Below are 26,268 nucleotides of genomic sequence, written 5' to 3'. Positions count from 1 at the left end.
TCTTCATGGTTACAGATATTTTTTTCATTGTTTCCTTTTCCGTCATCAGGGGGTAGCAAACCCTTTTTAAAGTGTTGAAATAGACATTAAACATTTTAACGTTATTATTTTCTTCAAATTCTATAATACATACATACATACATACATACATACATACATACATACACACACACACACACATACATACATACATACATACATACATACATACATACATACATACATACATACATACACACACACATACATACATACATACACACATACATACACACACACACACACACATACATACACACACACACACATACATACACACACACACACACACACACACACACACACACACACACACACACACACACACAAATCCCCAAATCATGAATTCCAAATTCCAGACTTTTTATTCATATATTTTTAAAAAATAAATACAATTATTAAAAAGTACAATTGTTCTTCACCAGTAAGTCGCAATCTTCTTTGCTTGCATCTTTGGTTCAGTTGATTTTTTTTTTTGTGTGTGTTCTAAAATGCTAATGATGGTCTGTATTACCTTTCTGACAGTGCTTTACTATCTTTCTATGTATACAAAACTACTAGTAGTATACTACTAGGTATACAAAAGTATTAAAAAAAAAAAAAAAAAAAAAGATTAAAACTACATTTAGGTTGAATATATAAGCTGTATTATGAAGAATTATTATTAGGACAAATATTGCCAAAATCCCCACTGCAAGCTGCCCCATTTTAGAGAGAGAGAGACTCTCTGCTACTACACACATGGTCGATAAAATGACATGCTCTAATAGATTACAACATATCATTTTTTGACTATTATGGCCCTTTAGGACACTACTGTTTGCATATGATACAGCGTTACCTGTAAATGACTCCAGGGCTGTGCACTGACAGAAGATGCCATCTTCTATTACTCTGTGTCGACAGCTTGGCCCATAAAGATCACACTACTGGGAAGAGTGAGTTGTACCTAGTATCTGGTCACCAGATGTAGGTAGTAAAAATCATTTGTCCCAAGCGTTTGACTTTTTAAATAAGGTTCTGATGTTGCCAATAGCAAACATGGAAATGCTGGACACACAGAAAAAAAACGGAAAGAAAAACCCTGGCATCATGAAATCATAAGTCACAGGATACAAATGTAACTGTTAAATAAGAGGCACCAGCTCTATTTGCAGCCACTGATTGGCTGACACACCTGTATACTTTTGTGAGGATGGCACACCAGATACAGCTTTACAGTTTTTATGAAGTGGGGAAAAGCAGATTGTAGGAAGCAGTTAGGGGTGTCCAAACTTTGCTCTCCAGAGGTTTTGGAACTACATTTCCCATGATGCTCAGCTAGATAAAATGCTGGCTGAGCATCATCGGAAATGTAGTTCCTAAACCTCTGGAGAGCAAAGTTTGGACACCCCAAAATAGACAAAAACTGTTGGTTGATTTTAGAAATATTTTTTTAGATTATGATGTCTCTTTTAAACCAATTCTAGAGAAAAATATATTTTTTAATTTACTAATTATAAATCTTGTTTTTTCTATAAAATAACTCGATTCTGACACGGGTTGTGAATATTTATTGCAACTATAATACTTTTTACTGGCACATCAAACCTTTTAACAAAAACAAAAAAATAACCTTGCTCAGTAAATGAGCAAGCTGTTAATATGCTCCATTAGCCTAGTGCAAGGGTGTCTAATATATTCAGATCAGAATTGCTAGTGATTTTTTTTTGTTTGTTTTTTAAAGTGGCATTGACAATTAAGAAATTTTATTATTATTGTCCCATGCTAAGGAATCTTAGGATGAGTTAATGGGCTGAAAATAAAGCCATAGGAACATTAAAGGGATAGTCTACTTGGAAATTGTTATTGTTTAATAAAACAGATAATCCCTTTATTACCCATTCCCCGGTTTTGTATAAACCGTTATATTAATACACATTTTACCTCTGTGATTACCTTGTATCTAAGCCTCTGCAAACTGCCCCCTTATTTCAGCTCTTTTTACAATCTTGCATTTTATGCAAGGCTGGGGAATGGGTAGTAAATGTGTTCTCTAGCTCTTTAAATAATACAACAAATCAAATAGACACTCCGATTTAATCTGGTTTAATGGGGGTCAGAGGAAAAACAATGAGAGGCATTAGCCCCTGGGATTTAGGTTGGGCAAACCTGAATTAGCAACTGTTCTCTAAGCCAATGTTTCTCAACTGTGGTCCTCAAGTACGCCCAACAGGCCAGGATTTCATTATAGCTGAACCAGTGCACAGGTGAAGTAATCAGCTGATCAGTAACTATGGTTACTAACCTGCTCTCACCCATAAGCTGATTATTTCACCTCTGCACGGGTTCAGATATAATGAAAACCTTGCCTGTTGGGGGTATTTGAGGGCCGCGGTAGAGAAACACTTCTCTAAGCTAAGCAGCAGTGAGTTCCCATCCAATACATTACATTTATTTATTTGCCATGAAGCATCAGTCAAAATAGGACTCACTTGTATGTTTTTGTAAATATATTACTACTATAAATGAAAACCCAGATCTTATTATTATTATTTTTTATTTATATTGACAGGTCACACTAATCACAAAGAAAACAGCCCCTTCCTCAACTGCTCTGAGACGATTAAAGGCAATGACTACTATGATAGAAACCTGGCCTTGTTTGAGGTGAGAAAATGCTTATTTTCTTCTTAAATGGAAAGTGTCCACAGCTGCATTCATTACTTTTGGGAAATAAGAACCTGGCCACCAGGAGGAGGCAAAGACAAACCAGCCAAAGGATTAACCCCTTATTGACCAGACCACATTTGACCATCTGGGACCAGGGCTATTTTTGCATTTCTGCTGTGTTTGTGTTTAGCTGTAATTTTCCTCTTACTCATTTACTGTACCCACACATATTATGTACCGTTTTTCTCGCCATTAAATGGACTTTCTAAATATACCATTATTTTCATAAAATCTTATAATTTAATATGAGGAAAAAAACACCCTTTTTCTAACACTGACCCTCAAAATCTCTTACACATCTACAACCACCATAAAATACCAATGCTAAATAGTATCTAAATTTTCTCCTGAGTTTAGAAATACCCAATGTTTACATCTCCTTTGCTTTTTTTGCAAGTTATAGGGCCATAAATACAAGCAGCACTTTGCTATTTCCAAACCATTTGTTTTTTCAAAATTAGCGATAGTTACATTGGAACACTGATATCTGTCAGGAATCCCTGAATAACCATTCAAATGTATATATTTTACCACCAATCTATGCCAAAGTTTGAAGAAATTTTTTTTTTGATTTTTTTTGACAAAATAGCAATTTAAGAATACATTTGCTGACAATGTTAAGGGTCACTGCAAAATAACACCCCCATATGTCTTCAGCAGCATCTCCTGAGTACAGTGATACCACCCATGTATAGGTGTGTCGGGTTCTTTGGGGGCTAAAATGCCTTATTTTTGGGGGACACATTCCAGTTTTCCAACTTGAAATGTTCACATCGGTCATCATGCACCCATGTCCTATTTGGGACATTTCTGAAGCTGGCCAATGTAAATTACCCCCATCAAACCATATATTTTTGAAAAGTAGACACCCTAGAGTATTTCAAATGCTGGGTTTTTTTTTTTTTTTTTTATATATTTTTTATTGAGGTTTCAAAAAGCAAATCACAATAAAAGAAGAGAATACAGTATGCACAGGTAGTCATTACAAAGCATGCCAAATACATTACAATGTTGGGTGTATACAAACAATCTAGGAAGGAGAACAAGCATTAGTGACCAACACTAGATTACAGATGTGATTTGCCAATTTAAACGTGAACCTTCTAATGAACTCCAGAGGCCTCTCCAGGACCTCAAGCATAAGCAAAATAAAACAACTACCGAAGGTTAATATAAAATAAGAGAGACCACTTTTGGGCCTCAAACCAACCTCTTTTTTTCATTTTTTATATTGGTTATAGGTAGAGTTATAAGTATTATAGATAGATATTATAATATAATATGTGGGTATGTTGCATTCAGGAGAATATAGTGTAGTAAGAAACAATAAGTTTGGGTTCAAAAACTTTAACTCTATTTGTAGGTAGTATTAGGATTGATAGAAGCAAAAACTTTAACTCTATTTGTAGGTAGCATTAGGATTAATAGAAGTGCGGCATAGGGTAGATAAGCCGCATAGTTAGCACTCCTGAACTAGGAGGTACATTATGGGGTGCGGGGGGAGGAGGTTATGTGTAAACATGACAGGCGGCATGAACAACAAGTGTGCAGGACCAGCCTACACTAGACACATATCCCAGGCTATAAGGTAAAGCTAACTTTATGTGTCAAAATAAGGCAAAGGAGACTACTTGTAGCAGGGGAATATAACAAAAGCCTGACGGAACAAGTCGGGCTTAACTATGTGAATCAAGGACCTCAGCAGGTGTCAGCCAAGTCCAACATGCAAGAAGCTAGAAATACAGAGGCGTGTCAAATGCCAACTTATTAAGCATAAATATGGTCAATATGTAGGTTCTACTTAATTGCCTTGACTGCTTAGCAATTTGCAAATATAGTAGTTAAAACATATCTAAAACAGAGGGAAGCTTGTAATTCTAAAACAGCAGGCATATGTGGGTAGAGATTAGTGTGGAGTCTAAATAGTAAAGTTGTCAATGTTGTGTTGTGATAGGGTAGTAAATGGCTGCAAGCATAAAACTTTAAAGTGGTATGACAGTGATAACAGAGAACATTCATTCAGCATATGTAAATACAATAACTCTATGAATAAAACATCATTCAGCGAGCTAATCCACTGGTAACAGCAATGTTTCAATCGATAGCCGGTAATACTTTTCAAACTGGACAACTAATCAGTTGGATGCAGTAGTGCTTAGATTATTAAAGCAAGCAGGGTATTAGTGTGACCATATCTAAACATGGTTTAACGTAGTAAACTCTACTGGCCAGGTATGGGCCCTATACCCGGCCTGAGTATGCCTTAACATTAGATAAATACCCAATAGCTAGGGGGGAAAACATGCATCACCTGCTATGGGGTTTAAATGCAACACACTGCCCTTATCGTTGTGATACTAGTGGACACTGTTTGTGGGCCGCAAGGGCAGGATATTTAGCATAATCTTATTTACCGCCCATCAGCTGGAGATAGGAATGAGTGTACAATCTGCTCTTGGGTTCTGAGACATTGCCGTTGTTCTCATATTAAGGGGCACAGAAAACTGGTGTGGGGCAACAACAAGACAGTATAATATTCATATAAATACATGAGGCTAAACCACACAAGAATCCTGAGCAACAGACTTCTAAACATAATTACATTAAGGCATTGCCCTAAATTGAATACTCTAAGGATAGAATATATGTAAGCATTAGCAGTCAAATACCTTACCGTATTAGTTGCATTGCAGTCATGTATGCCAGGTTAGAGATAGGCTTCCCATTTGCTGCTTTTTACTTTAAATGTAGGAGTAGTGGCTCATAGAAAAAGATGTACAGGATTGCTCATGTTACATAAAATATTAGCCTTGAGGAGTCAAGCATACAGTAATAGGCCGAGTAACAAAGATACAGGGAGTATTGGAATAATGTTTAACCTCTCAATAGGATGGTTATGTTTAAACTATAGAACACATTAAGCCAAAAATTACTAGAAAGTATAAGCTGCCCAGCCTTCCTATACATATATGTTATTTTTAGGCTATTTAGGGTCTTGTTAGACTCTAGTAAGGGATACCTACCACTTGATATAATTTGGGAGTTGCAAATTTAATTGTAATGCCTTCCTCACTTACCAATATAGCTATATATGTATGTCTATAGCAATTAAATCCTCTACTAATAGGCTAAAATGCCTACCTAGTTATAGAGAGATAAAAATAACAGTTTAGGCCTGATGATCAATTAGACATTATAGTATAAACAGAGTTATTTCCCTCAGTTATCTATATAACATTTTCAGTGCCTATTGTGTGAAGTGAGGAATCTGAGTTAAGAAGACTTAAGCTGAAAGACAGTCAAATAAGGCATACCAATGGACTGTATATATATATATATATGTATACATACATATATATAGGCATCGAAACATGTGAAGCATAAAACAAACATCAACAACGTGAAACAGGGTTAACATAAGGCTAATAAACAGATTTTGAGGTGAAAGAAGCATGATACTAACATTTAACATGGGTATAGCGATCTAACCGTGTGTCCCAGTGTATAATCAGCTAGTTAGAGATCGCTCGGTACAGGCAGCTCAGTCAATACCCTGCGTGTCTCTAGCTTGCCCTAAGACAAATTTCTGCAGTAAGCTCAGCCAATGCCTAGTTTAGCGACATTTTGTGCTGACATCAAGGAGAGTCCGCATTGCCGAGTGCCCCCAAGCAAGCCAACTTGCAGTGACAACACCAAATGTAGGAGGCCAGAGCAAAGTGAGTCCCATGCTTGAAGACTGTCCGTACCGACATATGGGCAAATCTCTTGCGAGCTCATGACAGCAGTCCAGACCTTCAATGTTGTAGAACTTTGACTGCTTAATAAAAGATTGTATTTCATTACCGGTCTTAATACTTCCCCTCCATGATCTTGTGGCCCAGCAGGTGCAGTCGCGTCTGTTGTAGTCACCTTTCGCAGTTGAGCTGGGTTAAGGGCTGGTGCCTGCGTTGTAGTCAGACCTTGCTCGAGTTCAGGCTGAGCAGTTCCATATATCGCCCGGTCCGACCATCCGATAACAGGCTTCGTAATAGGAGCGGTCCTTGAAGATGTCAGTTTAATGCTCTGTGCATCTGTGTCTGCAGCTCCTCCCCAAGCCGCCATCATGCTTCTTTCCAGGCTCAAGAAATGATTGCACAGCAGGTCTTGTAGCGCCTCCACAAAAGCATAGCTTAAGAGCTCCATTATATTTATTTATTGTTGCGCTAAAGTCCATAGGAGCCCACTATCTAAATGAATAAGAGCGGTGATCGTGGCAAGCAGTTCTCAAAAAGTAGATCTGGCCGAGATTCTGATAATGGCCGCTCCCTGGAGTATCTGCAAAAGGGGCCTCATTTGAAAAAAGGTTATCTCGCTAGCTGAAGAGGTTTTCTAGACTACAGGCTTCCCATGCTGGTTCCTTGGGACTCTGATTGTCATGTTGTTTAAAGTTGAAGTTGATCAGATCAGTCAGTATGAGGTTGAAAAGTAGAAATTTAGCAGAGCTATGTAGGCATGCGACCTCTCTGTTTCAGTGTTGGCTCCGCCCCCCAAATGCTGGTATTTTAACACTTTCCATGCACTAATTCAACCACCAGTCTTTGTCAAACTTTTGGGTAGTCATTTTTTTCTGTTATTTTTCACACACATATTTTAGGCATGGATTATCAGTTCCTGTTATGTGTTACTGCCAAAGAACACATCAATATGTGTTCAACAACATCTCCTGAGTACAGTGATACCACCTATGCATATGTTTGTTGGCTTATTTGGGGGGTGCAATGCCAAATGTCTGACATGCGTTTGTGATTTCTTTTCACATTTAACATATTTTCTTTGCCTATTGTCTTTTTTGGGGGTCTTTTTACATACCCCAATTTATTTGTTTTCCATGAATGTGCATATATTTGAAAAGTTGACACCCCAAGGTATTGTATACGGAGTGCTTTGATGCTTTTGATGCAACCGTTTTCTCTTGTTAAGTGTATCCAGTCCATGGATCATCCATTACTTGTGGGATATTGTCCTTCCCAACAGTAAGTTGCAAGAGGATCACCCACAGCAGAGCTGCTATATAGCTCCTCCCCCAACAGTCATATCTAGTCATTCTCTTGCAAGCCTCAACCAAGATGGAGGTCGTAAGAGGAGTGTGGTGTTTTATACTTAGTTTATTCTTCAATCAAAAGTTTGTTATTTTTAAATGGTACCGGAGTGTACTGTTTCTCAGGCAGTATTTAGAAGAAGAATCTGCCAGCGTTTTCTATGATCTTAGCAGAAGTAACTAAGATCCATGGCTGTTCTCACATATTCTGAAGAGTGAGGTAACTTCAGAGAGGGAATGTCGTGCAGGTTATCCTGCAATAAGGTATGTGCAGTTAATATATTTCTAGGGATGGAATTTGCTAGAAAATGCTGCTGATACTGAACTAATGTAAGTAAAGCCTTAAATGCAGTGAGAGCTACTGGTATCAGGCTTATTAATAGAGATGCATACTCTTATAAAAATGTAATATAAAACGTTTGCTGGCATGTTTAATCGTTTTTATATATGTTTGGTGATAAAACTTATTGGGGCCTAGTAACAGTTTCCTGACTTTCCACTGTTGTAATATGAGTGGGAGGGTTTTTTTTGTGCAGCAAAAATTACAGACACAGACATCCAGCTTCTTCCTGCATGATCCAGGATATCTCTGGAGGGCTCAAAAGGCTTCAAAGTCGTTTTTGAGGGAGGTAACAAGCCACAGTAAAAAAAACAAAACGTTTTTGTCAGTTATTATTCTGTGTTTGGTATTAAGGGGTTAATCATCCATTTGCAAGTGGGCGCAATGCTCTGCTAACTTGTTACATACACTGTAAACATTTTGTTAGTGTAACTGCCTTTTTTCACTGTCATTTCAAATTTTGGCAAAAGTGTGTTTCTTAAAGGTGCAGTAACGTTTTTTATTTTGCTTGTAAACTTGTTTAAAGTGTTTTCCAAGCTTGCTAGTCTCATTGCTAGTCTGTTTAAACCTGTCTGACACAGAGGAAACAACTTGTTCATTATGTTTGAAAGCCATGGTGGAGCCCCATAGGAGAATGTGTACTAAATGTATTGATTTCACCTTAAACAGTAAAGATCAGTCTTTAACTATAAAAGAAATATCACCAGAAGATTCTGACGAGGGGGAAGTTATGCCGACTAACTCTACCCACGTGTCAGACCCTTCGCCTCCCGCTCAGGGGATGCACGCTAATATGGCGCCAATTGCATCAGGGACGCCCATAGCGATTACCTTGCAGGACATGGCTGCAATCATGAATAATACCCTGTCAGAGGTATTATCCAGGTTGCCTGAATTAAGAGGCAAGCGCGATTGCTCTGGGGTTAGGAGAAATATAGAGCGCGCAGATGCTGTAAGGGCCATGTCTGATACTGCGTCACAATATGCAGATCATGAGGACGGAGAGCTTCAGTCTGTGGGTGACGTCTGATTTGGGGAAACCTGATTCAGAGATTTCTAATTTTAAATTTTAAGCTTGAGAACCTCCGTGTATTGCTTGGGGAGGTATTAGCTGCTCTGAATGACTGTAACACAGTTGCAGTACCAGAGAAATTGTGTAGGCTGGATAAATACTATGCGGTGCCGGTGTGTACTGATGTTTTTCCTATACCTAAAAGGCTTACAGAAATTATTAGCAAGGAGTGGGATAGACCGGGTGTGCCTTTTTCCCCACCTCCTATATTTAGAAAAATGTTTCCAATAGACGCCACTACACGGGACTTATGGCAGACGGTCCCTAAGGTGGAGGGAGCAGTTTCTACTTTAGCAAAGCGTACCACTATCCCGGTTGAGGACTGTTGTGCTTTTCTCCAACATAGGTGTGTCCGGTCCACGGCGTCATCCTTACTTGTGGGATATTCTCTTCCCCAACAGGAAATGGCAAAGAGCCCAGCAAAGCTGGTCACATGATCCCTCCTAGGCTCCGCCTACCCCAGTCATTCTCTTTGCCGTTGTACAGGCAACATCTCCACGGAGATGGCTTAGAGTTTTTTAGTGTTTAACTGTAGTTTTTCATTATTCAATCAAGAGTTTGTTATTTTCAAATAGTGCTGGTACGTACTATTTACTCAGAAACAGAAAAGAGATGAAGAATTCTGTTTGTATGAGGAAAATGATTTTAGCAACCGTAACTAAAATCCATGGCTGTTCCACACAGGACTGTTGAGAGCATTAACTTCAGTTGGGGGAACAGTTTGCAGTCTTTGCTGCTTGAGGTATGACACATTCTAACAAGACGATGTAATGCTGGAAGCTGTCATTTTCCCTATGGGATCCGGTAAGCCATGTTTATTACGATTGTAAATAAGGGCTTCACAAGGGCTTATTTAGACTGTAGACATTTTTTGGGCTAAATCGATTGAATTAACACTTTTTAGCCTTGAGGAATCATTTATTCTGGGTATTTTGATATAATAATATCGGCAGGCACTGTTTTAGACACCTTATTCTTTAGGGGCTTTCCCAAAGCATAGGCAGAGTCTCATTTTCGCGCCGGTGTTGCGCACTTGTTTTTGAGAGGCATGGCATGCAGTCGCATGTGAGAGGAGCTCTGATACTTACAAAAGACTTCTGAAGGCATCATTTGGTATCGTATTCCCCTTTGGGTTTGGTTGGGTCTCAGCAAAGCAGATACCAGGGACTGTAAAGGGGTTAAAGCTTAAAACGGCTCCGGTTCCGTTATTTTAAGGGTTAAAGCTTCCAAAATTGGTGTGCAATATTTTCAAGGCTTTAAGACACTGTGGTGAAAGTTTGGTGAATTTTGAACAATTCCTTCATGTTTTTTCGCAATTGCAGTAATAAAGTGTGTTCAGTTTAAAATTTAAAGTGACAGTAACGGTTTTATTTCAAAACGTTTTTTGTACTTTCTTATCAAGTTTTTGCCTGTTTAACATGTCTGAACTACCAGATAGACTGTGTTCTGAATGTGGGGAAGCCAGAATTCCTATTCATTTAAATAAATGTGATTTATGTGATAATGACAATGATGCCCAAGATGATTCCTCAAGTGAGGGGAGTAAGCATGGTACTGCATCATTCCCTCCTTCGTCTACACGAGTCTTGCCCACTCAGGAGGCCCCTAGTACATCTAGCGCGCCAATACTCCTTACTATGCAACAATTAACGGCTGTAATGGATAATTCTGTCAAAAACATTTTAGCCAAAATGAACCCTGTCAGCGTAAGCGTGGATGCTCTGTTTTAGTTACTGAAGAGCATGACGACGCTGATATTAATATCTCTGAAGGGCCCCTAACCCAATCTGAGGGGGCCAGGGAGGTTTTGTCTGAGGGAGAAATTACTGATTTAGGGAATATTTCTCAGCAGGCTGAATCTGATGTGATTACTTTTAAATTTAAATTGGAACATCTCCGCATTTTGCTTAAGGAGGTATTATCCACTCTGGATGATTGTGAAAATTTGGTCATCCCAGAGAAACTATGTAAAATGGACAAGTTCCTAGAGGTGCCGGGGCTCCCAGAAGCTTTTCCTATACCCAAGCGGGTGGCGGACATTGTTAATAAAGAATGGGAAAGGCCCGGTATTCCTTTCGTCCCTCCCCCCATATTTAAGAAATTGTTTCCTATGGTCGACCCCAGAAAGGACTTATGGCAGTCAGTCCCCAAGGTCGAGGGAGCGGTTTCTACTTTAAACAAACGCACCACTATTCCCATAGAGGATAGTTGTGCTTTCAAAGATCCTATGGATAAAAAATTAGAAGGTTTGCTTAAAAAGATGTTTGTTCAGCAGGGTTACCTTCTACAACCCATTTCATGCATTGTCCCTGTCACTACAGCCGCATATTTCTGGTTTGATGAACTGATTAAGGTGCTCGATAGTGACTCGCCTCCTTATGAGGAGATTATGGACAGAGTCAATGCTCTCAAATTGGCTAATTCTTTCACTCTAGACGCCTCTTTGCAATTGGCTAAGTTAGCGGCTAAGAATTCTGGGTTTGCTATTGTGGCGCGCAGAGCGCTTTGGTTGAAATCTTGGTCGGCTGATGCGTCTTCCAAGAACAAGCTACTAAACATTCCTTTCTCCAACATAGGTGTGTCCGGTCCACGGCGTCATCCTTACTTGTGGGATATTCTCTTCCCCAACAGGAAATGGCAAAGAGCCCAGCAAAGCTGGTCACATGATCCCTCCTAGGCTCCGCCTACCCCAGTCATTCTCTTTGCCGTTGTACAGGCAACATCTCCACGGAGATGGCTTAGAGTTTTTTAGTGTTTAACTGTAGTTTTTCATTATTCAATCAAGAGTTTGTTATTTTCAAATAGTGCTGGTACGTACTATTTACTCAGAAACAGAAAAGAGATGAAGAATTCTGTTTGTATGAGGAAAATGATTTTAGCAACCGTAACTAAAATCCATGGCTGTTCCACACAGGACTGTTGAGAGCATTAACTTCAGTTGGGGGAACAGTTTGCAGTCCTTTGCTGCTTGAGGTATGACACATTCTAACAAGACGATGTAATGCTGGAAGCTGTCATTTTCCCTATGGGATCCGGTAAGCCATGTTTATTACGATTGTAAATAAGGGCTTCACAAGGGCTTATTTAGACTGTAGACATTTTTTGGGCTAAATCGATTGATATTAACACTTATTTAGCCTTGAGGAATCATTTATTCTGGGTATTTTGATATAATTATATCGGCAGGCACTGTTTTAGACACCTTATTCTTTAGGGGCTTTCCCAAAGCATAGGCAGAGTCTCATTTTCGCGCCGGTGTTGCGCACTTGTTTTTGAGAGGCATGGCATGCAGTCGCATGTGAGAGGAGCTCTGATACTGATAAAAGACTTCTGAAGGCATCATTTGGTATCGTATTCCCCTTGGGTTTGGTTGGGTCTCAGCAAAGCAGATACCAGGGACTGTAAAGGGGTTAAAGCTTAAAACGGCTCCGGTTCCGTTATTTTAAGGGTTAAAGCTTCCAAAATTGGTGTGCAATATTTTCAAGGCTTTAAGACACTGTGGTGAAAGTTTGGTGAATTTTGAACAATTCCTTCATGTTTTTTCGCAATTGCAGTAATAAAGTGTGTTCAGTTTAAAATTTAAAGTGACAGTAACGGTTTTATTTCAAAACGTTTTTTGTACTTTCTTATCAAGTTTATGCCTGTTTAACATGTCTGAACTACCAGATAGACTGTGTTCTGAATGTGGGGAAGCCAGAATTCCTATTCATTTAAATAAATGTGATTTATGTGATAATGACAATGATGCCCAAGATGATTCCTCAAGTGAGGGGAGTAAGCATGGTACTGCATCATTCCCTCCTTCGTCTACACGAGTCTTGCCCACTCAGGAGGCCCCTAGTACATCTAGCGCGCCAATACTCCTTACTATGCAACAATTAACGGCTGTAATGGATAATTCTGTCAAAAACATTTTAGCCAAAATGAACCCTTGTCAGCGTAAGCGTGGATGCTCTGTTTTAGTTACTGAAGAGCATGACGACGCTGATATTAATATCTCTGAAGGGCCCCTAACCCAATCTGAGGGAGCCAGGGAGGTTTTGTCTGAGGGAGAAATTACTGATTTAGGGAACATTTCTCAGCAGGCTGAATCTGATGTGATTACTTTTAAATTTAAATTGGAACATCTCCGCATTTTGCTTAAGGAGGTATTATCCACTCTGGATGATTGTGAAAATTTGGTCATCCCAGAGAAACTATGTAAAATGGACAAGTTCCTAGAGGTGCCGGGGCTCCCAGAAGCTTTTCCTATACCCAAGCGGGTGGCGGACATTGTTAATAAAGAATGGGAAAGGCCCGGTATTCCTTTCGTCCCTCCCCCCATATTTAAAAAATTGTTTCCTATGGTCGACCCCAGAAAGGACTTATGGCAGTCAGTCCCCAAGGTCGAGGGAGCGGTTTCTACTTTAAACAAACGCACCACTATTCCCATAGAGGATAGTTGTGCTTTCAAAGATCCTATGGATAAAAAATTAGAAGGTTTGCTTAAAAAGATGTTTGTTCAGCAGGGTTACCTTCTACAACCCATTTCATGCATTGTCCCTGTCACTACAGCCGCATATTTCTGGTTTGATGAACTGATTAAGGTGCTCGATAGTGACTCTCCTCCTTATGAGGAGATTATGGACAGAGTCAATGCTCTCAAATTGGCTAATTCTTTCACTCTAGACGCCTCTTTGCAATTGGCTAAGTTAGCGGCTAAGAATTCTGGGTTTGCTATTGTGGCGCGCAGAGCGCTTTGGTTGAAATCTTGGTCGGCTGATGCGTCTTCCAAGAACAAGCTACTAAACATTCCTTTCAAGGGGAAAACGCTGTTTGGTCCTGACTTGAAAGAGATTATCTCTGATATCACTGGGGGTAAGGGCCATGCCCTTCCTCAGGATCGGCCTTTCAAGGCAAAAAATAGACCTAATTTTCGTCCCTTTCGTAAAAACGGACCAGCCCAAGGTGCTACGTCCTCTAAGCAAGAGGGTAATACTTCTCAGGCCAAGCCAGCTTGGAGACCAATGCAAGGCTGGAACAAGGGAAAGCAGGCAAAGAAACCTGCCACTGCTACCAAGACAGCATGAAATATCGGCCCCCGATCCGGGACCGGATCTGGTGGGGGGCAGACTCTCTCTCTTCGCTCAGGCTTGGGCAAGAGATGTTCTGGATCCTTGGGCGCTAGAAATAGTCTCCCAGGGTTATCTTCTGGAATTCAAGGGACTTCCCCCAAGGGGAAGGTTCCACAGGTCTCAGTTGTCTTCAGACCACATAAAAAGACAGGCGTTCTTACATTGTGTAGAAGACCTGTTAAAAATGGGAGTGATTCATCCTGTTCCATTGAGAGAACAAGGGATGGGGTTCTACTCCAATCTGTTCATAGTTCCCAAAAAAGAGGGAACGTTCAGACCAATCCTAGATCTCAAGATCTTAAACAAATTTCTCAAGGTCCCATCTTTCAAGATGGAAACCATTCGAACTATCCTTCCTTCCATCCAGGAAGGTCAATTCATGACCACGGTGGATTTAAAGGATGCGTATCTACATATTCCTATCCACAAGGAACATCATCGGTTCCTAAGGTTTGCATTCCTGGACAAACATTACCAGTTCGTGGCGCTTCCTTTCGGATTAGCCACTGCTCCAAGGATTTTCACAAAGGTACTAGGGTCCCTTCTAGCTGTGCTAAGACCAAGGGGCATTGCAGTTGTACCTTACCTGGACGACATTCTGATTCAAGCGTCGTCCCTCCCTCGAGCAAAGGCTCACACGGACATCGTCCTGGCCTTTCTCAGATCGCACGGCTGGAAAGTGAACGTGGAAAAGAGTTCTCTATCCCCGTCAACAAGGGTTCCCTTCTTGGGAACAATTATAGACTCCTCAGAAATGAGGATTTTTCTAACAGAGGCCAGAAAGACAAAGCTTCTGGACTCTTGTCGAATACTTCATTCCGTTCCTCTTCCTTCCGTAGCTCAGTGCATGGAAGTGATCGGGTTGATGGTAGCGACAATGGACATAGTTCCTTTTGCGCGCATTCATCTAAGACCATTACAACTGTGCATGCTCAGTCAGTGGAATGGGGACTATACAGACTTGTCTCCAAAGATACAAGTAAATCAGAGGACCAGAGACTCACTCCGTTGGTGGCTGTCCCTGGACAACCTGTCACGAGGGATGACATTCCACAGACCAGAGTGGGTCATTGTCACGACCGACGCCAGTCTGATGGGCTGGGGCGCGGTCTGGGGATCCCTGAAAGCTCAGGGTCTTTGGTCTCGGGAAGAATCTCTTCTACCGATAAATATTCTGGAACTGAGAGCGATATTCAATGCTCTCAAGGCTTGGCCTCAGCTAGCGAGGACCAAGTTCATACGGTTTCAATCAGACAACATGACGACTGTTGCGTACATCAACCATCAGGGGGGAACAAGGAGTTCCCTAGCGATGGAAGAAGTGACCAAGATTATTCTATGGGCGGAGTCTCACTCCTGCCACCTGTCTGCTATCCACATCCCGGGAGTGGAAAATTGGGAAGCGGATTTTCTGAGTCGTCAGACATTGCATCCGGGGGAGTGGGAACTCCATCCGGAAATCTTTGCCCAAGTCACTCAACTTTGGGGCATTCCAGACATGGATCTGATGGCCTCTCGTCAGAACTTCAAAGTTCCTTGCTACGGGTCCAGATCCAGGGATCCCAAGGCGGCTCTAGTGGATGCACTAGTAGCACCTTGGACCTTCAAACTAGCTTATGTGTTCCCGCCGTTTCCTCTCATCCCCAGGCTGGTAGCCAGGATCAATCAGGAGAGGGCGTCGGTGATCTTGATAGCTCCTGCGTGGCCACGCAGGACTTGGTATGCAGATCTGGTGAATATGTCATCGGCTCCACCTTGGAAGCTACCTTTGAGACGAGACCTTCTTGTTCAGGGTCCGTTCGAACATCCGAATCTGGTTTCACTCCAGCTGACTGCTTGGAGATTGAACGCTTGATTTTATCGAAGCGAGGTTTCTCAGATTCTGTTATCGATACTCTTGTTCAGGCCAGAAAGCCTGTAACTAGAAAGATTTACCACAAAATTTGGAAAAAATATATCTGTTGGTGTGAATCTAAAGGATTCCCTTGGGACAAGGTTCAGATTCCTAGGATTCTATCCTTCCTTCAAGAAGGATTGGAAAAAGGATTATCGGCAAGTTCCCTGAAGGGACAGATTTCTGCCTTGTCGGTGTTACTTCACAAAAAACTGGCAGCTGTGCCAGATGTTCAAGCCTTTGTTCAGGCTCTGGTTAGAATCAAGCCTGTTTACAAACCTTTGACTCCTCCTTGGAGTCTCAATCTAGTTCTTTCAGTTCTTCAGGGGGTTCCGTTTGAACCCTTACATTCCGTTGATATTAAGTTATTATCTTGGAAAGTTTTGTTTTTAGTTGCAATTTCTTCTGCTAGAAGAGTTTCAGAATTATCTGCTCTGCAGTGTTCTCCTCCTTATCTGGTGTTCCATGCAGATAAGGTGGTTTTACGTACTAAACCTGGTTTTCTTCCAAAAGTTGTTTCTAACAAAAACATTAACCAGGAGATTATCGTACCTTCTCTGTGTCCGAAACCAGTTTCAAAGAAGGAACGCTTGTTGCACAATTTGGATGTTGTTCGCGCTCTAAAATTCTATTTAGATGCTACAAAGGATTTTAGACAAACATCTTCCCTGTTTGTTGTTTATTCAGGTAAAAGGAGAGGTCAAAAAGCAACTTCTACCTCTCTCTCTTTTTGGATTAAAAGCATCATCAGATTGGCTTACGAGACTGCCGGACGGCAGCCTCCCGAAAGAATCACGGCTCATTCCACTAGGGCTGTGGCTTCCACATGGGCCTTCAAGAACGAGGCTTCTGTTGATCAGATATGTAGGGCAGCGACTTGGTCTTCACTGCACACTTTTACCAAATTTTACAAGTTTGATACTTTTGCTTCTTCTGAGGCTATTTTTGGGAGAAAGGTTTTGCAAGCCGTGGTGCCTTCCATTTAGGTGACCTGATTTGCTCCCTCCCTTCATCCGTGTCCTAAAGCTTTGGTATTGGTTCCCACAAGTAAGGATGACGCCGTGGACCGGACACACCGATGTTGGAGAAAACAGAATTTATGTTTACCTGATAAATTTCTTTCTCCAACGGTGTGTCCGGTCCACGGCCCGCCCTGGTTTTTTAATCAGGTCTGATAATTTATTTTCTTTAACTACAGTCACCACGGTACCATATGGTTTCTCCTATGCTATTATTCCTCCTTAACGTCGGTCGAATGACTGGGGTAGGCGGAGCCTAGGAGGGATCATGTGACCAGCTTTGCTGGGCTCTTTGCCATTTCCTGTTGGGGAAGAGAATATCCCACAAGTAAGGATGACGCCGTGGACCGGACACACCGTTGGAGAAAGAAATTTATCAGGTAAACATAAATTCTGTTTTCAAGGGGAAAACGCTGTTTGGTCCTGACTTGAAAGAGATTATCTCTGATATCACTGGGGGTAAGGGCCATGCCCTTCCTCAGGATCGGCCTTTCAAGGCAAAAAATAGACCTAATTTTCGTCCCTTTCGTAAAAACGGACCAGCCCAAGGTGCTACGTCCTCTAAGCAAGAAGGTAATACTTCTCAGGCCAAGCCAGCTTGGAGACCAATGCAAGGCTGGAACAAGGGAAAGCAGGCAAAGAAACCTGCCACTGCTACCAAGACAGCATGAAATATCGGCCCCCGATCCGGGACCGGATCTGGTGGGGGGCAGACTCTCTCTCTTCGCTCAGGCTTGGGCAAGAGATGTTCTGGATCCTTGGGCGCTAGAAATAGTCTCCCAGGGTTATCTTCTGGAATTCAAGGGACTTCCCCCAAGGGGAAGGTTCCACAGGTCTCAGTTGTCTTCAGACCACATAAAAAGACAGGCGTTCTTACTTTGCGTAGAAGACCTGTTAAAAATGGGAGTGATTCATCCTGTTCCATTGAGAGAACAAGGGATGGGGTTCTACTCCAATCTGTTCATAGTTCCCAAAAAAGAGGGAACATTCAGACCAATCCTAGATCTCAAGATCTTAAACAAATTTCTCAAGGTCCCATCTTTTAAGATGGAAACCATTCGAACTATCCTTCCTTCCATCCAGGAAGGTCAATTCATGACCACGGTGGATTTAAAGGATGCGTATCTACATATTCCTATCCACAAGGAACATCATCGGTTCCTAAGGTTTGCTTTCCTGGACAAACATTACCAGTTCGTGGCGCTTCCTTTCGGATTAGCCACTGCTCCAAGGATTTTCACAAAGGTACTAGGGTCCCTTCTAGCTGTGCTAAGACCAAGGGGCATTGCAGTAGTACCTTACCTGGACGACATTCTGATTCAAGCGTCGTCCCTCCCTCGAGCAAAGGCTCACACGGACATCGTCCTGGCCTTTCTCAGATCGCACGGCTGGAAAGTGAACGTGGAAAAGAGTTCTCTATCCCCGTCAACAAGGGTTCCCTTCTTGGGAACAATTATAGACTCCTCAGAAATGAGGATTTTTCTAACAGAGGCCAGAAAGACAAAGCTCCTGGACTCTTGTCGAATACTTCATTCCGTTCCTCTTCCTTCCGTAGCTCAGTGCATGGAAGTGATCGGGTTGATGGTAGCGGCAATGGACATAGTTCCTTTTGCGCGCATTCATCTAAGACCGTTACAACTGTGCATGCTCAGTCAGTGGAATGGGGACTATACAGACTTGTCTCCAAAGATACAAGTAAATCAGAGGACCAGAGACTCACTCCGTTGGTGGCTGTCCCTGGACAACCTATCACGAGGGATGACATTCCACAGACCAGAGTGGGTCATTGTCACGACCGACGCCAGTCTGATGGGCTGGGGCGCGGTCTGGGGATCCCTGAAAGCTCAGGGTCTTTGGTCTCGGGAAGAATCTCTTCTACCGATAAATATTCTGGAACTGAGAGCGATATTCAATGCTCTCAAGGCTTGGCCTCAGCTAGCGAGGACCAAGTTCATACGGTTTCAATCAGACAACATGACGACTGTTGCGTACATCAACCATCAGGGGGGAACAAGGAGTTCCCTAGCGATGGAAGAAGTGACCAAGATCATTCTATGGGCGGAGTCTCACTCCTGCCACCTGTCTGCTATCCACATCCCGGGAGTGGAAAATTGGGAAGCGGATTTTCTGAGTCGTCAGACATTGCATCCGGGGGAGTGGGAACTCCATCCGGAAATCTTTGCCCAAGTCACTCAACTTTGGGGCATTCCAGACATGGATCTGATGGCCTCTCGTCAGAACTTCAAAGTTCCTTGCTACGGGTCCAGATCCAGGGATCCCAAGGCGGCTCTAGTGGATGCACTAGTAGCACATTGGACCTTCAAACTAGCTTATGTGTTCCCGCCGTTTCCTCTCATCCCCAGGCTGGTAGCCAGGATCAATCAGGAGAGGGCGTCGGTGATCTTGATAGCTCCTGCGTGGCCACGCAGGACTTGGTATGCAGATCTGGTGAATATGTCATCGGCTCCACCTTGGAAGCTACCTTTGAGACGAGACCTTCTTGTTCAGGGTCCGTTCGAACATCCGAATCTGGTTTCTCTCCAGCTGACTGCTTGGAGATTGAACGCTTGATTTTATCGAAGCGAGGTTTCTCAGATTCTGTTATCGATACTCTTGTTCAGGCCAGAAAGCCTGTAACTAGAAAGATTTACCATAAAATTTGGAAAAAATATATCTGTTGGTGTGAATCTAAAGGATTCCCTTGGGACAAGGTTAAGATTCCTAGGATTCTATCCTTCCTTCAAGAAGGATTGGAAAAAGGATTATCGGCAAGTTCCCTGAAGGGACAGATTTCTGCCTTGTCGGTGTTACTTCACAAAAAACTGGCAGCTGTGCCAGATGTTCAAGCCTTTGTTCAGGCTCTGGTTAGAATCAAGCCTGTTTACAAACCTTTGACTCCTCCTTGGAGTCTCAATTTAGTTCTTTCAGTTCTTCAGGGGGTTCCGTTTGAACCCTTACATTCCGTTGATATTAAGTTATTATCTTGGAAAGTTTTGTTTTTAGTTGCAATTTCTTCTGCTAGAAGAGTTTCAGAATTATCTGCTCTGCAGTGTTCTCCTCCTTATCTGGTGTTCCATGCAGATAAGGTGGTTTTACGTACTAAACCTGGTTTTCTTCCAAAAGTTGTTTCTAACAAAAACATTAACCAGGAGATTATCGTACCTTCTCTGTGTCCGAAACCAGTTTCAAAGAAGGAACGCTTGTTGCACAATTTGGATGTTGTTCGCGCTCTAAAATTCTATTTAGATGCTACAAAGGATTTTAGACAAACATCTTCCCTGTTTGTTGTTTATTCAGGTAAAAGGAGAGGTCAAAAAGCAACTTCTACCTCTCTCTCTTTTTGGATTAAAAGCATCATCAGATTGGCTTACGAGACTGCTGGACGGCAGCCTCCCGAAAGAATCACGGCTCATTCCACTAGGGCTGTGGCTTCCACATGGGCCTTCAAGAACGAGGCTTCTGTTGATCAGATATGTAGGGCAGCGACTTGGTCTTCACTGCACACTTTTACCAAATTTTACAAGTTTGATACTTTTGCTTCTTCTGAGGCTATTTTTGGGAGAAAGGTTTTGCAAGCCGTGGTGCCTTCCATTTAGGTGACCTGATTTGCTCCCTCCCTTCATCCGTGTCCTAAAGCTTTGGTATTGGTTCCCACAAGTAAGGATGACGCCGTGGACCGGACACACCTATGTTGGAGAAAACAGAATTTATGTTTACCTGATAAATTTCTTTCTCCAACGGTGTGTCCGGTCCACGGCCCGCCCTGGTTTTTTAATCAGGTCTGATAATTTATTTTCTTTAACTACAGTCACCACGGTACCATATGGTTTCTCCTATGCTATTATTCCTCCTTAACGTCGGTCGAATGACTGGGGTAGGCGGAGCCTAGGAGGGATCATGTGACCAGCTTTGCTGGGCTCTTTGCCATTTCCTGTTGGGGAAGAGAATATCCCACAAGTAAGGATGACGCCGTGGACCGGACACACCGTTGGAGAAAGAAATTTATCAGGTAAACATAAATTCTGTTTTTCAGATCCAATGGATAAAAAATTAGAGGGTTACCTTAAGAAAATGTTTATTCAACAAGGTTTTTATTTTACAGCCCCTTGCATGCATAGCGCCTGTCACGGCCGCGGCGGCATTCTGGTTTGAGGCCCTGGAAGAGGCCATCCATACAGCTCCATTGACTGAAATTATTGACAAGCTTAGAACACTTAAGCTAGCTAACTCATTTGTTTCTGATGCCATTGTTCATTTGACTAAACTAACGGCTAAGAATTCCGGATTCGCCATCCAGGCGCGTAGGGCGCTATGGCTTAAATCCTGGTCAGCTGACGTGACTTCGAAGTCTAAATTACTCAACATTCCTTTCAAGGGGCAGACCTTATTCCGGCCTGGTTTGAAGGAAATTATTGCTGACATTACTGGAGATAAGGGTCATACCCTTCCTCAGGACAGGGCCAAAGCAAAGGCCAAACAGTCTAATTTTTGTGCCTTTCGAAATTTCAAGGCAGGTGCAGCATCAACTTCCTCCGCTTCAAAGCAAGAGGGAACTTTTGCTCAATCTAAGCAGGCCTGGAAACCTAACCAGTCCTGGAACAAAGGCAAGCAGGCCAGAAAGCCTGCTGCTGCCTCTAAGACATCATGAAGGAACGGCCCCCTATCCGGTGAAGGATCTAGTAGGGGGCAGACTTCTCTTTTCGCCCAGGCATGGGCAAGAGATGTTCAAGATCATATCTCGGGGATATCTTCTGGACTTCAAAGCTTCCACTCCACAAAGGGAGATTTCATCTTTCAAGGCTATCTGCAAATCAGATAAAGAAAGAGGCATTCCTACGCTGTGTGCAAGACCTCCTAATTATGGGAGTGATCCATCCAGTTCCGCGGACGGAACAAGGACAGGGTTTTTATTCAAATCTGTTTGTGGTTCCCAAAAAAGAGGGAACCTTCAGACCAATTTTGGATCTAAAGATCTTAAACAAATTCCTCAGAGTTCCATCTTTCAAAATGGAAACTATTCGGACCATCCTACCCATGATCCAAGAGGGTTAGTACATGACCACAGTGGACCTAAAGGATGCCTACCTTCACATACCGATTCACAAAGACCATCATCGGTTTCTAAGGTTTGCCTTTCTGGACAGGCATCACCAATTTGTAGCTCTTCCCTTCGGGTTGGCTACAGCCCCGAGAATCTTTACAAAGGTTCTGGGCTCACTTCTGGCGGTTCTAAGACCGCGAGGCATAGCGGTAGCTCCGTATCTAGACGACATCCTGATACAGGCGTCAAGCTTTCAAGTTGCCAAGTCTCATACAGAGATAGTTCTGGCATTTCTGAGGTCGCACGGGTGGAAAGTGAACGAGGAAAAGAGTTCTCTATCCCCACTCACAAGAGTCTCCTTCTTAGGGACTCTTATAGATTCTGTAGAAATGAAAATTTACCGGACGGAGTCCAGGTTCTCAAAACTTCTAAATGCTTGCCGTGTTCTTCACTCCATTCCGCGCCCTTCGGTGGCTCAGTGTATGGAGGTAATCGGCTTAATGGTAGCGGCAATGGACATAGTGCCATTTGCGCGCCTACATCTCAGACCGCTGCACTTATTGCATGCTGAGTCAGTGGAATGGGGATTACACAGATTTGTCCCCTCTGCTAAATCTGTATCAAGAGACCAGAGATTCTCTTCTCTGGTGGTTGTCTCGTGTCCACCTGTCCAAGGGTATGACCTTTCGCAGGCCAGATTGGACAATTGTAACAACAGATGCCAGCCTTCTAGGTTGGGGTGCAGTCTGGAACTCCCTGAAGGCACAGGGATCGTGGACTCAGGAGGAGAAACGCCTTCCAATAAATATTCTGGAGTTAAGAGCGATATTCAATGCTCTTCTGGCTTGGCCTCAGTTAGCAACCCTGAGGTTCATCAGATTTCAGTCGGACAACATCACGACTGTGGCTTACATCAACCATCAAGGGGGAACCAGGAGTTCCCTAGCGATGTTAGAAGTCTCAAAAATAATTCGCTGGGCAGAGTCCCACTCTTGCCACCTGTCAGCAATCCATATCCCAGGCGTGGAGAACTGGGAGGCGGATTTTCTAAGTCGTCAGACTTTCCATCCGGGGGAGTGGGAACTCCATCCGGAGGTGTTTGCTCAATTGATTCATCGTTGGGGCAAACCAGAGTTGGATCTCATGGCGTCTCGCCAGAACGCCAAGCTCCCTTGTTACGGATCCAGGTCCAGGGACCCAGATGCTCTAGCAGCGCCTTGGTTCTTCAACCTGGCTTATGTGTTTCCACCGTTTCCTCTGCTCCCTCGACTGATTGCCAAAATCAAACAGGAGAGAGCATCGGTGATTCTGATAGCACCTGCGTGGCCACGCAGGACTTGGTATGCAGACCTAGTGGACTTGTCATCCTTTCCACCATGGACTCTGCCTCTAAGACAGGACCTTCTAATACAAGGTCCTTTCAATCATCCAAATCTAATTTCTCTGAGACTGACTGCATGGAGATTGAACGCTTGATTCTATCAAAGCGTGGCTTCTCCGAGTCAGTCATTGATACCTTAATACAGGCACGAAAGCAGGAAAATCTACCACAAGATATGGAGTAAATATCCTTATTGGTGTGAATCCAAGAATTACTCATGGAGTAAGGTTAGGATTCCTAGAATATTGTCTTTTCTCCAAGAGGGCTTGGACAAAGGATTATCAGCTAGTTCCTTAAAGGGACAGATTTCTGCTCTGTCTATTCTTTTGCACAAGCGTCTGGCAGAGGTTCCAGACGTTCAGGCATTTTGCCAGGCTTTGGTTAGAATTAAGCCTGTGTTTAAACCTGTTGCTCCTCCGTGGAGCTTAAACTTGGTTCTTAAAGTTCTTCAAGGAGTTCCGTTTGAACCCCTTCATTCCATTGATATTAAACTTTTATCTTGGAAAGTTCTGTTTTTGATGGCTATTTCCTCGGCTCGGAGAGTCTCTGAGCTATCTGCCTTGCAATGTGATTCTCCTTATCTGATTTTTCATGCAGATAAGGTAGTTCTGCGTACCAAACCTGGGTTTTTACCTAAGGTGGTTTCTAACAAGAATATCAATCAAGAGATTGTTGTTCCATCATTGTGTCCTAATCCTTCTTCAAAGAAGGAACGTCTTTTACATAATCTGGACGTAGTCCGTGCCTTGAAGTTTTACTTACAAGCTACAAAGGATTTTCGTCAAACATCTTTCCTGTTTGTCGTTTACTCTGGACAGAGGAGAGGTCAAAAAGCTTTGGCAACCTCTCTGTCCTTTTGGCTTCGGAGCGTAATACGCCTAGCCTATGAGACTGCTGGACAGCAGCTCCCTGAAAGGATTACAGCTCATTCTACTAGAGCTGTGGCTTCCACATGGGCCTTCAAAAATGAGGCCTCTGTTGAACAGATTTGCAAGGCTGCGACTTGGTCTTCGCTTCACACTTTTTCAAAATTTTACAAATTTGATACTTTTGCTTCTTCTGAGGCTGTTTTTGGGAGAAAGGTTCTACAGGCAGTGGTTCCTTCCGTTTAAGTTCCTGCCTTGTCCCTCCCATCATCCGTGTACTTTAGCTTTGGTATTGGTATCCCACAAGTAATGGATGATCCGTCGACTGGATACACCTAACAAGAGAAAACATAATTTATGCTTACCTGATAAATTTATTTCTCTTGTAGTGTATCCAGTCCACGGCCCGCCCTGTCCTTTTGAGGCAGGTCTAAATTTTAATTAAACTACAGTCACCACTGCACCCTATGGTTTCTCCTTTCTCTGTTTGTTTTCGGTCGAATGACTGGATATGACAGTTGGGGGAGGAGCTATATAGCAGCTCTGCTGTGGGTGATCCTCTTGCAACTTCCTGTTGGGAAGGAGAATATCCCACAAGTAATGGATGATCCGTGGACTGGATACACTACAAGAGAAATAAATTTATCAGGTAAGCATAAATTATGTTTTAGCCCAAAAAATTGGAGAAAGTGTATGGTGCCTATTGCATACCTCAGTTTTATTTATTGCCATGAAAGTGTATATGTTTGAAACGTTGACACCCCAAGCTATTATATATGGAGTGCTTTGATGGAACCGTTTTAGCCCAAAAAATTGGAGAAAGTGTGTGGTGGTAATTTTTCAATTTTCGTTTTTACACACACACATTGCTTTTTGACTATGATTTAGGACAGACTGTTTTAAGTTATAGCAAAAAAATACTTCAGGTTGTTTTCTGCAAGGCACCCTGAGTACACCTATGCCCCCCATGCATAGGTTTGCCAGGATATTGGGAAGGTTATGTTACAATTTTATTACTTGTGATTTTAGTTATTAAAAGTGAGAGTATTTCTTCTGATAGACCTATCTTTAGTTTGGGGCCTATCGCATACCCCAGTTTTATTTATTGCCATGAAAGTGTATATTTTTGAAATGCTGACACCCCAAGGTATTGTATATGGTGTGCTTTGATGCCTTTGAAGCAACTGTTTTAGCCAAAAAAAATGGTGACAATGTATGGTGGTAATTTTTCAATTTTAATTTTTACACACAAACTGCTTTTTGACTGATTTAGGAGAGACTGTTGTAAGTTATTGCAAAAAAATACTTCAGGTTGTTTTCTGCAAGGCACCCTGGGAACACCTATGTCCCCATGCATAGGTTTGACAAGGGTTTTGGTAAAAAAGAAAAAAACAGCCCCAATTTTAGAAAAATAGTGAAATGTAAAAATCTGGCACAGTAAAAGTAAAAAAAACAACCAAAAAAAAATATCTAACAGTAAACATAACCAAAAAACCGGCAAATTTTATTTATTTTTTAAAAATTGACCATTGTATGGTACCGCTTGAAGCAGTCCCCAATGCAGAGTCCAGGCTGTCCAGGGCAATCAGGACAGTGATATATGGTGTCCCTTCTCTGCCCCCTCTTGGTACAGACTCTGCATTTTGTTTGGTTTCTGCTTTGCGGCAGTAGGGGGGATTTTAAAAATAAAATGGGTAGCCCCAACTCTGCTCT

General features: G+C 42.3%; 1 protein-coding gene across 2 annotated transcripts in view; it reads left to right on the top strand.

Annotated features, from left to right (window-relative positions):
- LOC128646112 (solute carrier family 12 member 4) overlaps window positions 1-26,268 on the top strand; it is a 270,698-nt gene that overhangs the window by 87,963 nt on the left and 156,467 nt on the right. For both annotated transcript variants that reach the window (XM_053699564.1, XM_053699565.1), the window contains exon 2: window positions 2,594-2,688. In XM_053699564.1, coding sequence (XP_053555539.1) covers window positions 2,594-2,688 — 95 coding nt within the window. The remainder of the gene's footprint in view (window positions 1-2,593; window positions 2,689-26,268) is intronic.

This window comes from Bombina bombina, chromosome 1 (genome assembly GCF_027579735.1).
Source record: "Bombina bombina isolate aBomBom1 chromosome 1, aBomBom1.pri, whole genome shotgun sequence".
Classification (NCBI taxonomy): domain Eukaryota; kingdom Metazoa; phylum Chordata; class Amphibia; order Anura; family Bombinatoridae; genus Bombina; species Bombina bombina.
Note: the sequence above shows the minus strand (reverse complement) of the source record. Positions and strands in the feature narration are given on the sequence as shown.